This window comes from Peromyscus californicus, unplaced genomic scaffold (genome assembly GCF_007827085.1).
Source record: "Peromyscus californicus insignis strain IS unplaced genomic scaffold, ASM782708v3 Scaffold_5__1_contigs__length_169319896, whole genome shotgun sequence".
Classification (NCBI taxonomy): domain Eukaryota; kingdom Metazoa; phylum Chordata; class Mammalia; order Rodentia; family Cricetidae; genus Peromyscus; species Peromyscus californicus.
The window spans coordinates 42159139-42177566 of record NW_026294573.1 but is presented as its reverse complement, the minus strand read 5'-3'; the positions used below and the strand labels follow the sequence as shown (position 1 = coordinate 42177566).

General features: G+C 40.1%; 1 protein-coding gene across 1 annotated transcript in view; it reads left to right on the top strand.

Annotated features, from left to right (window-relative positions):
* Eps15 (epidermal growth factor receptor pathway substrate 15) overlaps positions 1-18428 on the top strand; it is a 113728-nt gene that overhangs the window by 89714 nt on the left and 5586 nt on the right. The window contains 5 exon segments of the mRNA XM_052715063.1: positions 2727-2762; positions 5305-5441; positions 8180-8249; positions 14456-14532; positions 15862-16024. Of these exon segments, the coding sequence (XP_052571023.1) occupies positions 2727-2762; positions 5305-5441; positions 8180-8249; positions 14456-14532; positions 15862-16024 (483 nt within the window).

Here is an 18428-nt window from a genome sequence, read left to right as displayed (position 1 = left end):
TTTTAAAATGGACATAATTATTTAAATAACTATTTCTCCAAAATATGTATGTAGATAAACAGTAAGCATATAGAAAGATTTTCAGCGTTAGTCAAACCCCCAGTGAGATACGACTTCATACTTACTAGGATGACTGTAATCAAAAGGTGGGTGATAACAAATGTCAGTGAGGATATGTAGAAATTACAACTACCATACACTAATAATGGGAACATGAAATGGTTTCCTGTCTTTGGAAAATGGTCTGGCAGTTTCTATACTAATAATTAAACAGAGTTACTGTAAGACCTGATATGTACCCAGGAAGAATGGACGCACACCCACATAAAAACTTGTATGTCTTTTTGTCGTGTCGTTCGTGTGTCCCCCGTCCGTTCCCCACCCCCACCCCCCACCCCCACCCCGCCTTGGTTTTTTGAGTCAGGGTTTCTCCATGTAGCCTTGGCTGTCCTGGAACTCGATCTGTAGACCAGGCTGCAGAAACATGTATGTATGTTGAGCAGGCATCATTTTCTCCTTTGTAATTAGACTGTAGTCTTTTTCCTAATTATGTGTGTGGGTATGTGAACATGAGTCCACAGGCATTGGATCCCTTTGGAGCTAGGTTTGCAGGCAGCTGTAAGGTGCTCAATTTTGGTTCTGAGAACCACTCCTTGCCAAGAACAGTATACACTCTTAAATGCTGAGCCATCTCTCCAGTCCTATCAACCTCCCCTCCCCCTCCAGCTGAGGACCAAACCCAGGGCCTTGCACTGCTAGGCAAGTGCTCTACCACTGAGCTAAATCCCCAGCCTCTTAAAGCAAAGAGCCTTTATTTTTATTTTTTTAGATTCATTTATTATGCGTGCAGTGTTCTGTCTGCAGGCCAGAAGAGGGCACCAGATCTCATTACAGATGGTTGTGAGCCACCATGTGGGTGCTGGGAATTGAACTCAGGACCTCTGGAAGAGCAGCCAGTGCTCTTAACCTCTGAGCCATCTCTCCAGCCCTATTTGTCTTTTTATTGTTGACTTGTAAGAGCTTTTTACATGTTCCAAGTAAAACTCTCTGACTTACGATTTAAAAATACTTTATTTTGTGTGTGTGTTTAAGTTTTTTTGTTTGTGGCAATCGTCTTCTTGCCTCATCCTCCTGAGTGTTGATTATAGGCATGAGCATTATACTCCTGTTTTTCTTCCAAGAACTTTATAATCCTAGCTGTTAAATCTAGAGCTTTGGGGCTGGAGGAATGGCTTAGTGATTAGGAACACTTGCTGCTCTTCCAGAGGACCTGGATTCAGTGCCCAGCACCTAAATCAAGCAGTTCAGACTGCCTGTAACTCCTCTCCAGGCATCTGATGCCCTCTGGCCTCTGTGGGTACTGTGCTTGAGTGTGCACATGCGCGCGCACACACACACACGAGAGGGGGAGGGAGGGCGATTATAGACCTTTAGAACTTTGATTTAGTTTATTCTATATCTGATATGAGGTAAAGATCTTTCTTGTTGTCCAAATACGTTTTGTTTTGTTTCGAGAGAGGATATCCTGTAGTCTAGGCTGGCTTCAGCCTCACTAAATAGCCAAGGCTGTCCTTGAACTTCTGATCCTTCTGCCTCCACATCCATATGCTGGGATTATGATGTGTACCATCACACTAGCGTATGGAGTTCTGAGAATGAAGCTCAGGGCTTTGTTCTACTAGGAAAGGACTTAGCTAATCTAGCTACATCCCCAGGCCCCAGCACCATTTGTAGAAAGGACTGTCATTTTACCCTTTCCTCCTCATGTGCTTGTGATAGACACTCTTGTCAAAATTCAGGTGGCCTTAACTTCGAGAGTTTGCCTCTGGCTTCTTCAATTGGAGGGTTTTTGGTTGTTTGTTTTTGTTTTGTTGTTGTGTTGCCTTAGTCCTTCCTTATTTCATGAAGTACTAAGGTAATATCTACCCAGTAGCCTTATGAGGATTAGGGAGTTTGTTGGTAAAATTTTACTTTGTGTCTCTCTTCCCCTGTAACCTCTTTCAGTCAAGGGTAACTATATTTGGTTCTCATATTAGTTACTCTTCTGTTGCTGTGACAAGCACTATGACAAGGCAGCTTACGGAAGAAAAGGTTTACTTGGGTTTACAGTTCAGAGGGTCAGAGGCTATAATGGCGGGTACAGCGTGGCAGCAGGCATGGCGGCCAGAGCGGGAAGCAGAGCGCTTCAGGGTCTTTGAGCTCTCAGAGCTTGCCTGCTGTGGCACACTTCCTCCAACGAGGCCACACCTAACCTAAACCTCCCCAGTGACACCAGCTGGGAACCAGGTGATCAAATGCCAGAGACTGTGGGGGACATTTCTCATTCAAACCACCATAGTTCTAATTTGCCTTTTTATGAAGTATGTTGAGTGCATCATTTACTTTTTTATTATTTTAAATTTTTCCTAAGGTGAATAACATAATTTTATTTACTTTGAAGTAGAATTATTGAAACTATTAAGTTATTGTTTAATTTAAGGAACTTTGCTTTTGTCTTAAAAATATTCTCTTCTACAACAATAAATAATAGTTTTTTTGTGTGTGTATATTTTTTTGTTTTTCAAGACAGGCTTTCTCTGTGTAGTTCTGGCTATCCTGGAGCTAACTCTATAGACCAGGCTGTCCTCAAACTCCCAGAGATCTGCCTGCCTCTGCCTCCCTAGATACTGAGATGCGCCACCACCAACTGGCTGTATTTTAATTTTTGTTTACTTCTTTTGTCACAGGTGATCCTTTCAAGGATGATCCTTTTGGAAAAATTGGTCAGTATATATAATATATATATATATATAGTTTATTATATATATATATTTAGTTTCTTCTTAACTTTAATTCTGTTCTGCTTAATTATAATCTTGTATTTGAAAATGAGTACATGTAGATGAATTTCTTTTTTATTTCTTTTTTTCTTTTTTTTTTTTCCTGGAGCTGAGGACCTAACCCAGGGCCTTGCGCTTGCTAGGCAAGCACTTTACCACTGAGCTAAATCCCCAACCCGAAGATGAATTTCTAAATGGTCTTATTAAATAAAAAACGTGGAGCCAAATATAGAGGTCAAAGCCTTAGAGAGATCAGGGAAATAGGGAAAGCCTATTTCCTTACCTCACCAACTCTGCAGCTTCCAGATTACTTCCTGTCTTATTATTACCAACCGTCTCATTAAATAAGAAACACAGAACCAATGCAAAGAAGAAAGCCAAGAGGTCAGAGCTAAGAGCTAAAACCTTATCCTTCCTCCTGCGGTGATCCTACCTCTCTGAAAGAGAGCTACTTCTTGTGTTAAAGTCTTTATAAAGACTTTCGGTTCTGCCTTCTCATTGGTTGTAAACCCAACCACATGACTGCCTTGTCACTGCCTGTCTGTACAGACCTCCAGGTCTTCTATGGTTGGTATTGAGATTAAAGGCGTGTATAATCCAACGCTGGCTGTATCCCTGAACACACAGAGATACTCCTAGCTCTGCCTACCAAGTGCCACCACCGCTAATAGCTCTAACCCCCGGCAACTTTATTTATTAACGTACAAATAACATTTTAGTACAAAATAAAATATCACCATATACCCACGCCTTTATTGCCTTGCTGTTCTGCCCTCTAATTGGCTCTCTTAGCCCAGCTACCTTACTACTTCTTTCCACACAGCTCTGTCACTTTCTGTCTGTACAGACCTCCAGGCCTCCATGGTTAACTAGTGTTGGAATTAAGGTGTGCGCCACCACACCTGGCTCTGTTTCCAGTGTGGCCTTGAACACACAGAGATCTTGCCTGCTAAGTGATAGGATTAAGGGCGTGTGCTACCATTGCCTGACTTCTTTGTTTACTTATAATGGCTGACCTTTTTCCTCTGATCTCCAGGCAAACTTTGTTTATTAAAGCACAAATAAAATATCACCACATTTCAGCACAAATAAAATAACACCACAAGTACACACAGCTTGAGTAGTTCTAGGAGAAGAACTGCTTTTTAGTTTTAAAACTGCTCTAAAGCCAAGGTAAGATACTAAAATATTCTGGCATTTTTAGAGAGTGATTAGAGCCTTGTGAATTTGCTTAAAAAGTGTGTGTGTGTGTGTGTGTGTGTGTGTGTGTGTGTGTTGGGGTTAAACCCAAGGCTTTGTGCATGCTAGGCAAGGGCTATATACACTTCCAACTCAAGCCTCACTTTTTAAAAAAGTAACAATCGAAATGTTGCTTAAAATTAGCATTGATGGTGGGGTTAGAGAGATGGCTCAGTGGTTAAGTACTGTGTACTGCTCTTGCAGAGGACCAGAGTTGATTACCAACAACACGGAGGGTGTCTCACAACTGCATATAACTCTAGCTGAGGGGAATCAGTACCTCTGATCTCTGAAAGCCCTGTGCTCATACACTTACACATAATTAAAACTTTAATCTAAAAGGAATAGATTCTAATTTCTCCATATTAGCTAAAAGTTAAATCAGTATGAGTCTGTACACTCCTACAAGACTGCAGGGCTAGAATATAATTTTACTATCCTACATTTTAGACTGTTCATATGAATAGGGGGAATTGAAGAATTACTAAATTTGAGATAATTGTTTTTCTGAGATTCTTCCCTAGAACAAAGGAAATCTTGTTTCCTATATATTTTGCTTCCCAAATGTGTTTCAAGGTATTAGCCTTGAACTCAGAGAAAGGAATGTATCTTAAAATTTTTTGTTGTTTCTTTTGTAAGCATTGGACAAAGGAACTTAAGATTGGATCCCTTAAAATTTTATGCTAACCAAAAAGTTTAGTAGGTAAAAAGCTCTATTTCCTCAAAAGTACAATAGAATTGGAAATAAAAAGGGAAAGTGGGGTTTGCGGGAATTCAAGTGATTTTAGTTTTTAAAATCAAGCAAAGTCTATTCAAAGAGGACAGTTTTATTGAGTTTAAAAGAAAAACACCTGGACAGCCAGCTGTAAATCTCAACAGTTGCTTAGAGGAAGGGAATGGAGAAGAGGAAGGACAAACAGTGTTGTCATTGAGCTGGCATGGAGGTCAGCCATGTGATGCACAAGCAGCTGCACTGTGAGGACAGGAGCTTTAGAAATAGAGCTCCAAGGGCCAGAAGATGCAAACCTAGACTCTGGCCAGCATCGGAAAGGGACAAGAGAGAAGTGAAAAGGAGTGGTTTTGGCTTTTCAAGTCCAAAAGGTGGACAGACCCAGCCTGACCTCACAGTGGCTCATAGGGAAGGCCTCCAAGTGTCTTTTAATTGAGGTAGTGATAACGCTTATAGGCAGTAGGGAATTACAATAGGTTCTCAGCTTTTTGCATTTGTTCCTTCTTTTCTCTTTAGATCCGTTTGGTGGTGATCCTTTCAAAGGTTCAGATCCGTTTGCATCTGACTGCTTCTTTAAGCAGTCTTCCACTGACCCTTTTACCACTTCCAGCACTGATCCTTTCAGTGCCTCCAGCAATAGCAGTAATACATCGGTAAGTGACGGGTTAAAAACTGTTCAGATGGATAAACAAGTATCCTAAGAAAATTTCTTGAATATGTAGCGATAGAACCTGCCTTTTGATTGTTTTTAATGGTCCATATGAAATTTGTCTGGCTTCCACCCATCCAAGTTTTTGTCTAATGTAATGCTTCAATTTTGATCACTCATTGGAGTTACTAGGATGATTATAGTGTCCAAAAATGAAGTCCATCCTTATCCCATTGTTGATATTAAATATAAGTGACTGGAATGGAAATCCAAAAGCCTGTCTTAAGTAAAACTTTTTATAAATATCTGTTGTATTATTGAAGGAATAGAAATTACTTAAAGGGAGAGCACTAATACTTTAAAAAAATAAATTCATGTTTTATAGTTGGGCAGTGATGGCACACACCTTTAATCCCAACACTGGGAAGGCAGGTGAATCTCTGAGTTCAAGGCCAGCCTGGTCTGCAAAGAGAAAGCCAGAGCTACACAGAGAAACCCTGTCTCAAAAAAACCCCAATAAATCTTAAAAAATAAATCATGTTATTTTAATATGCCCCAGGCGTTTGTGTCTATAAGGGCTGAGGTGGTAGCTCAGCAGGTAACAGACTTGGGTTCAATTCCCTACCCCCACCAGCAGCTCATAACCATCTGTAACTCCAGTTTCAGAGGATCTGACACCCTCTTCTGGCCTCCACAGGCACCAGACCAGCATGTGCATGTGCATGAACAAACATACACACACAGTAGATATACATACATGCAGCCCAAACACCCACATACATAAAATAAAAATAAATTCAAGAAAATTATACTCTGGATATTTAGAAATACTCAAAATAGAATAATACAATGAAATATTTTGCTTATTTTTTATTTGGAGACTTTTTGGTCTCCAAAAGACTTTTTGAGGCAGCAATCTCATTTCTGTAAGTAAACTGAACCTAGAAAGACACAATTAATTGATAGGCATTTCACACAACTATTTTGTCATCTGTTATTCTTAGGTGAAGATTACTTCCTTAAAAGAATAATGAGCCAGATGTCGTACAAGCCTGTAATTCCAATATTTAGGAGGTAGAGGCAAGAGGATTGGGAGTTCAAGGTCACCCTCAGCTGTTAGTGAGTTTGAGGCCATCCTGGGCTATGTAAGATAAGAAATATGAACAAAAAAATAATGAAATAAAAGGGAGGTTAACAGAGGTCAGATTGATAGTACTTCTCCCCACTCCCCCCAAGACAGGGTTTACCTGTGTGGTCCTGCTGTTCTAGAACTTACTCTGTAGACCAGGGTAACCTCAAACTCACAGAGATCTGTAGCTAGAGTTTTCCTGCCTGGCCCACAGTCAGGATAAATCTCTCTCACCTGCCAGTCCCACAGCCATCAGACCCAACCAAGTAAACACAGAGACTTATATTGGTTACAAACTGTATGGCCGTGGCAGGCTTCTTGCTAACTGTTCTTACAGCTTAAATTAATCCATTTCCATTAATCTATACCTTGCCACGTGGCTCGTGGCTTACCGGCATCTTCACGTGTTGTTTGTCATCGTGGCGGCTGGCAGTGTCTCTCTGACTCAGCCTTCCACTTCCCAGCTTTATTCTCCTCCTTGTCCCGCCTACACTTCCTGCCTAGCCAATGGCCAATCAGTGTTTTATTTATTGACTAATCAGCAACACATTTGCCATACAGAACATCCCACAGCAGAGATCTGCTTGCCTCTGCCTCCTGAGTCCTGGAATTAAAAGCATGGGCTGCCACGCCCGACGTGACCATTATTATTTTCTGGACTATACACTGTCTCATCCCGTGTTTGAGTGGTTGCACTGTTTGATGAAGAAATAGAACGGAAACTATATCTGTAAAGGCGGTACTTCCTCCTCCCTCCTTGGGTGTGTGTGTATGTGTTCCTCTGAAGGGCAGAGTTCTAGATTTTTATTTTGTTTTGTTTTATGATACAGTGTTTCTCTCTAGTCCCGGCTATCCTGTAGCTCACTGTGTAGACCAGGCTGGCCTCAGATTCACAGAGCCACCTGTCTCTACCTCCGAAATGCTGGGATTAAAGGCCTGCGTCACCATGCCCTGCTAGATTTGTTGTTAGACAGTAGTTAAAAAATGGTAGTGTTTGGAGTAAAAAGTAGACAGTACTGAAAAACTGTTGAAGTCTACATAAAGCCTGTAATTGTAACTTAGGTTTTTACTGGTGTGAAATCATGATCACATGAACTAATGTTACTATTAGAGGTGCCTATGGGACCTTTGTGCTGTCTTTACAACTCCTCTGTGAGTCATTTCACACTAAAGTTCCCAGAGGCACTTCTAAAGCAAAAGTCACCTCTGCAGGGCTGGGGAATACAGCTCAGTGCAGAGTACTTAGTTAGCATGTGTGAGCTCTAGGTTCTGTCCCAGTACTACCAAAAGGGACCTGCAGAAGAAGGCTGGAATTGTGGGTTTTGAGAGGCGCATGAAGCCTGCTGAGTGATGGGACCTTCCTGGGAGATGATTGCGAACCTTAACTTGTTAAATTATACGTATGCCTCATACTTTTTAAAATAAATACTTTTTGCAATCAAAGAGAGTAATTATTTTCATTCATTGAGACTACTTATAAGGAAAGGGAAACTCTATTCCAGATGTTTGTATTTTCTAATCCAGAATTTTGTAAAGTGTTTTTCTTAGGTTTGACAGTGAAGTTCAGCTATGGAATGTTGCCTCTCAGTCATAGATTTGTACCATTTCTTTAGGTAGAAACTTGGAAGCACAATGACCCATTTGCTCCCGGTGGAACAGTTGTTGTTGCAGCTAGTGATTCAGGTAAAGACATTTGTCAGTTTTGTTAGTGCTAATCATTGCCTTTTCTTTAAGATTTTCTTCTCTAAACATTTTTGCCCTATTAATTATAACTTTTAAATTAATGTGTAATCATTTCCATTTATATCATACTAGTAATAACAGCAGCAAGTATTTGTGTGTCGCTTTTAACTTTCCTTACTCGTTATCTTGTTTATCATTCACCTTAAAGATTTTTCGGGCTGGAGAGAAGGCTCAGAGGTTAAGAGCACTAGTTGCTCTTCCAGAGGTCCCGAGTTCAATTCCTAGCAACCACATGGTGGCTCACAACCATCAATAGTGAGATCTGGTGCCCTCATCTGACACACAGGCATACTGTATACATAATAAATAAGTAAATCTTTTTTTTTTTTAAAAAGGTTTTTCTAGACTATGTACTGTGTTCAAAGTCAGTAAAACCAATAAGAAACTTTTGCTTTATACAGTGCAGTGTTGGGCTGGAAAGATAACCGGTCAGTGGGGAAGAGCACTTGCTATGCCAGCATTTGGACCTGAGTTTGAATCCCCAGCACTTACAAAAAAGCTAGATATGGCTGCACTTGCCTGTAACCTCAGCACTTGGGAGCAGAGACAGGGGGACAGCTCACTTGTTCGATGGCCAGGTAGCCTATTCAAAATGACGAGCTTCTGGTTCAGTGAGAGGTTTGTCTCAAGGCAATAAGGTAGGAAACGGTAAAGGAAAACATCCAATGTTCTGCCCTGACCTTGCCATGAACATTCATGTGCCCAAGCCACACATATACACATGCACACACAGGTGCACACAGATACAAGAAAGAAAAAAACGATTAAAAGTTAGCCGGGTGTGGTGATAATACTTTAAAGTCCTAGTTCTCAGGAGGGTGAGGTAGAATTGCTGTAAGTTCATGACTAGCCTGAGCTACATAATATGAACTACATGGTGAATTTCAGACCAGCCTGGACTATAAAATAAGAACCTGTTTTTTGTTTTGTTTTTTGTTTTTTGTCGTTTGTTTTTGGAAGAAAAAAAAAAGAGGTGGCTGGAAAGATGGCAGCAGAGGAGCCACATTTGGGTCCAGAGCCTACACAGTGGCTCCCAACAGTCCTTATTTCCAGGTCCAAGGGATCCAGTGCCCTCTTCTGACCTCCATGGACAGCAGTGCACATGTGATACACATGTGTACATGTAGGCAAAACATTCATATACATAAAATAAATCTTAAAAAGAGGCCCACATCAATATTCTCTCGTATATTTTACTTTCTTGTGAGTGCCTCTTTCTCTCAAGCCTGGTGTTCAGCCTATAAAGTGTTGTTTGGCGTTTACTCTTGAAGATCTTGCCCCAAGTTTAAAGATGAGTGGTTTCAAATAAATAATGAAAATTGTTTTTAATATAAGGAGGTTCTGTTAAAATACAGAGAGAATCGTAAGTGCCAGGAAACTAAGTTCCAGAATATTAATAACTAACTTGATCAAGGTTACACAGTTTATGAGAAGGTAAACCACTTGGCTAGATTCAGTCCTAAGACTGATGGAATCTTAAAACATTTTCAATGAAGTAACTGTTTTGTTTCCACTCTTCATTAGAAATAAGACAGATGAGTAGGCTAGCTTCTTCTTGGGTGCATGGGAAATTAGAGGAAAGTAAATTCAAACATGAATGCTTTAATGTCATGTGGCTAGTAGGTTGTGTCATTTTCCCAGGTTGTTGATGTGACCAAGTAGTTTATGATATAGAGAGATTAGTACAAATGTCTTAACAAATTGAATCTCTTATATTGGACAAATGGTAATAAGATTCAATATGACTGAATTTCAGGGGATTGGATATTAACTCCCCAGCATGATTAGCAAGAGTGAGTAATAAAAAGCAGATATGGAACAAATGAGTTACTCTAATGCTGGATATTAATCACATTTAGAATTGTGGACTTTCAAAAATCTGTCTTTAAAATGAGTAAATTTATATTTATTATATACATATATATTTAATTTATATTAGTTAGAAAAATCATTGCACTCTCAGTGCTCAAATGTAGTTGTTAGGACAATAGTGAGGGCACACTAAGTGCTTGAGTTCTTTTCAGCACTGGCTTGCTCCTGGTGGACAGACACTGCACTCTGGGAGAAAAGTAGGAAGGAAAAGCCAATCCACGACCTGTTTCTGTATACGCTCTCCTCACTTGTGAGCATTATTTTTGTACCTTAGATGAGATTGGTTTGGGAGAGAGAGAGAGGAGAAGAGAAGAGAAATATTTTACTAACCCTAGACTGAAGAAATCCAGTGTCTTTCCAGGTACTAATTAAAGCTGTGGTCTTTAAGATACCAATGTTTCTTTGCAATTGTATCTTATTCAGGGTATCTCTTGAAGACTGTGAGGTTGAACTTGATAATCTTATATTTAAAGGGTGTAGAGGTGAGGGAGAATTCTTCATCTTAAGATTCTTTGGTAAGCAGCTACTCTTTGGGGGAGCTTTTTTATTTAGTTTTTTTTTTTTAATTATGTGTCTGTGTGTAGGTATGTGCTTATGAGTGTAGATACTCATGGAGGCCAGAAGACAGCATTGGATCCCCTGGAGGTGGATTTACAGGCAGTTGTGAGCCGCCCACTGTGGGTGCTGGGAACAGAACATGAATCCTCTACAAGAGCAGTCTGTCCTCTTAACCACTGAACAGTCTCTCCAACACAATCTTTAGGGGAACTTTTATTTGTGCCTTTCTTCCTTGTTGGCCAGCTGGTTATGCTAAGAACTGTTAACATCTATTCGGAGAATCCTTAATAAGCACGTGACTTCTGTTCCCTCTCTTTGCAATCCTTTCAACAAATACCAGTGCCTTCTACTTGACAGACCTTGTGCTTATCCTTGAGGAGAAAATAGTGAATAAAACCAAGTTCCTGGTGTCAGAGAACTTGCATGGAAAGATAGGAAGCAAGTGTATGTCAGGTGCTGATAAGAATTGTAATTAAGTAGGCGTGGGGGTGGGGGCAGTTAAAAGTATACCTGCAGTATAACTGTATTGTTTCTATCTTTACAGAAAATCATAGTAGTGTAACAGGAAAAAAAAGATGAAGTTGTGTGCTAAAGTATTTACAAGTAGTTTCTGATAAAAAGATGACAGATGATTTTTGAATCATGCTTTTGTACATTTTTCCCCAGTATATTACCTTTATTGTTGTGGAAGGGAGGATGCTAGTGAGTTCACCTTTGCACTGAAAGCCTGATCTACTGCTCATGGCCTCTGTGCTGCCTGCCAACTTCCCCTCCAGGAGTGTCTGAGACTGCCTCCAGCATGTGCCTTGCATGGTCTGAACAAAATCCTTCCAGGTTCTAGGCAGGCCTGTGCTTCATATCAACCAACATCTGAGAAAGTTTTTGTCAAATCTTAATTCTCTAGTTTGGAAAAAAATATTCTGTCATTTATCTAGTTACATGTCCTCAGTGTCTAGTAGAAAAAATCTGTAGCAATTACATATTCTTTATGTAGAATTATCTTGTTTTTTTAATTAATATTTTTTAAATTATGCTTTACACTATTTCAGTCCTGGCCTAAGTCAGCTCTGTTGCTACAAGTCCTGTAACTTGTAAGAAGGCCGTGAGGGAAAAGACAAAAAAGGCATAGCACAACATAATCGGTTCCTTCAGGAGAGTGAGCCTGTAGTGTCTTCTGCTACCCTTCAGCATTATTAAGAGAATGGGACTTGCTCTGCCTTAGCAGCCACACATCAGGAGGAAAAGGAAAGCAGCCTGACATTGAACCTCTGCTGAAAGTCTCCCCAGTTATGGGCTCGGAGATCGTGCACTAATGAAACGGGTCTTTTCTCGTTAAACTTGCGGTTTCCTATGATTAACAAACACTTCAATGTCCTCTTCAGAATCAGAGTGGTGATAAATATGGAAAGGACTGTTTTCTAGGTGTCTGCCTCTCTCATTTACCACATCCATTTCACTATCGCTGCTTTACTGTCTTGGTAGCAAAGCAAACAAAAATAAGGTGCCATGGAGCTGAACACATAGCTCAGCTATCAGGAGCATTGGCTGCTCTTCAGAGGACCCAGATTCAGTTTCCAGCACTCACATGGCCGCTCACAGCCATCTGGAACTGCAGTTAGGGGATCTGATACTCTATTCCAGCTTCCAAAGGCACCAGGCACACACACAGTATGTATACATACATGCACACAAAACATACACATAAAATAAAACATCTTTCCGGGCGGTGGTGGCGCATGCCTTTAATCCCAGCACTCAGGAGGCAGAGGCAGGCGGATCTCTGTGAGTTCGAGGCCAGCCTGGGCTACAGAATGAGTTCCAGGAAAGGCACAAAGCTACACAGAGAAACCCTCTCGGAAAACAAAACAAAAAAAATAATAAAACATATTAAAAAAACTAAGGTACCTTGTCTTTTTAGCATATTGTAGATGAATTTTTAAAATGGTCTTATTAAATAAAAAACGTGAAGCCAAATATAGGGGTCAAAGCCTTGAAAAAGATCAAGGAAATGAGGAAAGCCACAGCTAACCTTACTACACCAACTCTGCAGCTTCCAAATACAAGTTACTTCCTGTCTACCCACGCCTTTATTGCCTTGCTGTTCTCCCCTCTCATTGGCTCTCTTAGCCCAGCTACCTCACTTCCTCTTCCTACACAGCTCTGTCACTTTCTGTCATAGATACCTTCAGGTCTCTATGGTTGGTACTGGGATTAAAAGCATGTGTCACCACTCTTGGCTCTGTTCCTTAGTGTGGCCTTGAACACACAGAAATCTTGCCTGCTAAGGGATAGGATTAAGGGCATGTGCTACCACTGCCTGACTTCTTTGTTTACTTAAAATGGCTTGCTATTCCTCTGATCTCCAGGCAAACTTTATTTATTAAAACACAAATAAAACATCACCACAGCGTATGCCATTCTCCAGCCTACTCCCATTTATAGGGCACTCCTTTTTTTTTTTTTTTTCGAGACAGGGTTTCTCTGTGTAGTTTTGGTGCCTGTCCTGGAACTCATTCTGTAGCCCAGGCTGGCCTCAAACTCACAGAGATCCGCCTGCCTCTGCCTCCTGAGTGCTGGGATTAAAGGTGTGCGCCACTACCGCCTGGCCTTCCTTTTCTTAATAAACTGATTCTTTTCATTTTATTTTATTTATTCATTTTAATTTTTGAGAAAGGGTTTCTCTGTGTAGCCCTGACTGTCCTGGAACTCACTCTGTAGACCAGGCTGGCCTTGAACTCACAGAGATCCACCTGCTTCTGCCTCTTGAGTGCTGGGATTAAAAGTGTGTGTCACCACGACTGGCCACTTCTTATTTTTTTTTTTTTTTTTTTGGTTTTTCGAGACAGGGTTTCTCTGTGTAGCTTTGCGCCTTTCCTGGAACTCACTTGGTAGTCCAGGCTGGCCTCGAACTCACAGAGATCCGCCTGGCTCTGCCTCCCGAGTGCTGGGATTAAAGGCATGCGCCACCACCGCCCGGCCACTTCTTATTTTTAACCACAGGGTCTTAGTGCAAATCTGTCCTGGAAACTTGAGCAGGTGTGCCTCCCCTCCCCCAGAATACACACTCAGATCTGTGCCTGTGACAGTTGGCTTGGACCAGGGGAAAATATGTAACAAATTCAAGCTACTTATGCCACAAACTACTTATCAATTACAGATAACTGTGGAACAAAGTAGAATACAGTTACTACTGTAGAGAATGAAGAACTCACTTCTTGCTTTGGAAAAACCCCTGGGCTAGTCTAAGGTTTGTGGAAGAAGTAGAATTTGAAATGAGACTTGAATGATGTGTGAAATGTGCAGCTAATGGCCCTTTAAACTTCTTGATGCCATTATTAGGATAATTTGGCTAAGCACCGTGTCACATGACTGTGATCTTGGCACTTGAGAGACTGACAGAGAGAAAAAAGTCACATGCCATCCTGGGCTGTACTTTCCTCAAAACAAGCAAACAGCAATAAAGTGAAGTTCATAGGAGCTGTCTTGTTTGACATGTGTTCCAGAACTTAAACACCTTACCTTCAGTAGCACCTGGTTTTGCTCTTGGGTCATTTACAGCTGATTTATACAAAGGAATACACCATACGGGACTTGGAGTGTATACCTGGTCTGTATAGACGTCAATCATAAACTTAGTAATTATTGATCTGACTGTTAGTGAACAAAGAAAGGGCATGGAATGTGGTATCTCACCCTCATTTTCTTTACTCCTTTAGCCACAGACCCTTTTGCTTCTGTTTTTGGAAATGAATCATTTGGAGATGGATTTGCTGACTTCAGCACATTGTCAAAGGTAATCTGCAATGATTAGTAGGAAGGAGCAATACATTATATTCCATCAAATGATCGATCTCTTTACAGTTAGAACCCTCTCAGAAATGTAGATGTGACTGTAGTCAGTCCATAGCAAGGCTGATTTCAGATGGATATTCCAGATCAGCTGTAAAGTAATTGAATTTCTATGCATAGGAGGCAGTGGTATAGGTGGTTACATTTTTTTCTGAAAAGTCTGCTTGGTGGCATAATTAGAGTTGTTTGTCTGTTTGAATGTTTTTTCCAGTTGAATTACATTTTTTCCCTGTGTACTATCTGGGTCAGTAGCCATAACATTCATTCTATCCCCTGTGTACTATTTGATTTTATCCTTTGAAGTTATTAGCATCTGCTACCTATTGTCCAGCATAGCTGTAGTATTGATTTAGGCTAAGAGAAAAGGATTTGAGTGGATTTGAAGATATGCCAAATTGTCTGTCCCCAAGGAACATTTGGCAATGTCCAGAGACATTTGTGGCTCTCAGAACTAGGTGGAAGATGTTGTTCATCTCTAGTGAGTATATCCTCCAGTACAGGCAGAACCACCACTCCCACCCCCTGAATATAGTTATTCTATCCCAAAAAGTTAGTTGTGCAATAATTGAAAAACACTGGCCTATCCCAGTGGTGATGGCCCACGCCTTTAATCCCAGCACTCAGGAGGCAGAGGCAGATGTACAAAACAAGTTTTAGGACAGCCAGGGCCTCATGGAAAACCCCTGTCTCAAAAAACCAAAAATGAAAAAAAAAAAAGGTACAGCATTGGCCTAATAAATCATAATCTGATTTGTTACAGGAAAGCCAATCTTTGATAATCCCCATATATTTGAAAGTCAGGGTTTTCAGACCCACACTAAGACTTAACGTTGCACAGGATCAGTTCGCTTTTTAAAATATTGACTTTAGCCTGTCTTCATAGTTTTTCTAGAAGCCATTTACTTTGATATTTATTGTCTCTCTATATTTAAGTGCACTGAGAAACATAGAATCGGCCATTCATTTTGTTTCATTATCATTCGGCTCAGACAGTCTATTTGGACCTCAAGAGGCTTTGTATTGCCTAATGCTTACTCAGTAAGTCTTCAGTCTAGAGTTGGCTTGTTTTGATATGTCTGTTGCTCGTGATAAGTAATGATAGGAGAATATCTACTCATACAAATCAGTTTTTAATCCTATTTGTTCTTGAATGTAAAGGGTAAAATGTCAATTCTAGGGATTGAAACAAAACTGCTGATACTTGAATCATTCATCTGAACACTATGTGACCATATGTATATCAAGCTATATAAACATTTCTTTTTGAACAAAGGTCAACAGTGAAGATCCTTTTAATCCTACCACATCAAGTTCCGCCAGTAATGTGGTCATTCCAAAACCTGTGTTAGAGGAGACATCCACCACGAGTGAGGATGCTCCTCCAGCACTGCCGCCCAAGACAGGAACTCCAACAAGACCCTGCCCGCCACCGCCTGGTATGAGAGTTGCAGCCTTTCCTAGATCAACTTTATTCCTTTTCCCTTTCTAGAAAGTATTGTGTGGACCTTTCTTCCATTGTTGTTTATTATATAGAGGGCTGTTAACAAGAGCCAAGCACTTAGCATAAACTTACTGCTAACCTCCTCCAGCTAGGCATGTGCTCCTCCTCTCCCTATTTCAGATAAAGTGAATGGGTGAAATCTTGGATTTTTTGGAAACCATTGATTATCATTTGAATAGCAGTTTCCTATACTCTTTTTTTTTTTAATTAATTTTCTTGAGAGAGAACTAATATGAAGTCTCTGTAAATCCTTTATTTTTTGTTTGTTTTTATTTAGAAAAAGGCAAGGAAGGGGCAGGCAAGTGGTAAAAAGAACTGCTTGCCCTTTAAAACTCTTTTAGTTTATAATAGACATTTGTTTGTTTTATTTTGAGATAGGATCTGACTAAGTAGCCTTGGCTGGCCTGGAACTTGCTATGTAGACCAGGCTGGCCTTGAACTCAAAAGTCTTGAAGATCCACCTTCCTCTGCCTCCTGAGTGCTAGGTTTAAAGATATACACCATCACACCTGGCTCTAAAAGTCTGATTTTAAAATTCCTTGTCTAGTCTAGAAACAAATTGTAGTTGGATTTTTTATTTTGTTTTTAGTCTGTGTTGTGTTTAGCACTACACCAAGGAAAGGTTTGTTTTTTAATACAGAATAAAGTATCTGTGAAGAAATTCCCCTGAGTATGAGTAGTGCTGCCCAGCTGTTCTGTCAGAGGACACAGAATACTGTAAGGCACACCGTTTTTTATCCCTAGATCATTCCTGGGTAACATTGCAGCCCCAAAAGTTAGATGATCACTTTTTTTATTTTTGTTAAATAATCATTCTGCCTTTTCATAATAACTTCCCCATGATATGTGGTACGGATTGCACATACCATTGCTAGTGTAAAAATATCTGTTCAAAACTTAGGTAAATGAGTTAACTGATTTTCATCTTTTAAAGAGAGTCACCAATACATACATTGTTAAATTGGTCACAGTCTATATTTTTTTTAAGTAATATTTTGTTCATTTACACTTTTACACCTTTGTGAGTATACTTTTAAAACCCAAATGCCTTATTTAGTGTCTTAATTCAAGCTGAGAACACGGCTAGTGAGATGACTTAATAGGGCACAAAGTACTTGCTGCATGAGCCTGGTGACCTGTATTCAATTCCCGGAATCTGCAAAGGTTCAGAGACAGAGATGACTCCATAAAGTTGCTCTGACAACACACACACACACACACACACACACACACACACACACACACACCCCATATACAGCATTCACAATACTAATAAAGCTGAAAACATTCAAGTGTATATCATTGTAGAAAGAGCAAAGGGACAGAATGGTTTGTTGAAAAGGTCACTGATTAGGGGCCTTAAATTCATATTCTAGTTAGCCCTAGCCTCAGTTTGTGAACCCAACCCCACCCCCCAGTTTTGGGAATTAAATCTGAGGTCTCACAAATGCTAGGTGAGCACTCTACCACTGCATTACATTTCCAGCCCTTCAATATTTTGTTTTTTGGACAGTGCCCCATGTAGCCCATCCTGGTCTCAAACTGAATTCCTCATCCTCCTACTTCCTACCTCCACTTTCCAAGTGCTAGTATTAACCCCAGGCTTGGTTTTGTTTTCCTTTGTTTGGGGTTTTTGTTTGTTTGTTTGTTTGGATTTTTTAATGGTGCTATAGAGCAAACCTACGGCTTCATAAGCTATAACTGGAGCTATTACTTTGTGATCTTAAGTGTATTATTCCCTGTATCTAAGCCTTGGTGCTTTAGTTGTTATATGGTAGCTGTAATTCAGATCTTGCGTGTCTTCAGAAGACTTTCCAAGGGTGTGTGTAGTAGTATTCGATACAAGCATCTTTTATAAACTGTGTTTATGAAAAGAATCAATTATGACTATCAGCATACTGTACTATAGGAAGAACATATTTGAAGAAACTTAAAAACTTCTCTTTTTTTCAAGAAGTGTTTTGCTTTAAGTAAAACTTTAAAATTAGAGAAAGCCAGGCATAATGGTGCATACCTTTAGTACTAGCACTAGGAAGACAGAGGCAGGCAGATCTCTGAGTCTGGAGGCCCACCTGGTCTACAGAGCAAGTTCCAGGACAACCAGGGCTACATCGAGAAACCCTGTCTCAAGAAAACCAATAAATAAATAAATAAATGAATGAATGAATGAATGAATAAATGAATGAATAAATGAATGAATAAATGAATAAACAAATGAATACGATAACTTGCTTTAAAATGGTATTGAAACAGTGGGTGATGAATTAGCAGAACAGCATACTGTTATTTGGTCAAAGATTAGTTTTCAGTGGTACATATATAGACCATGGACTTCTACG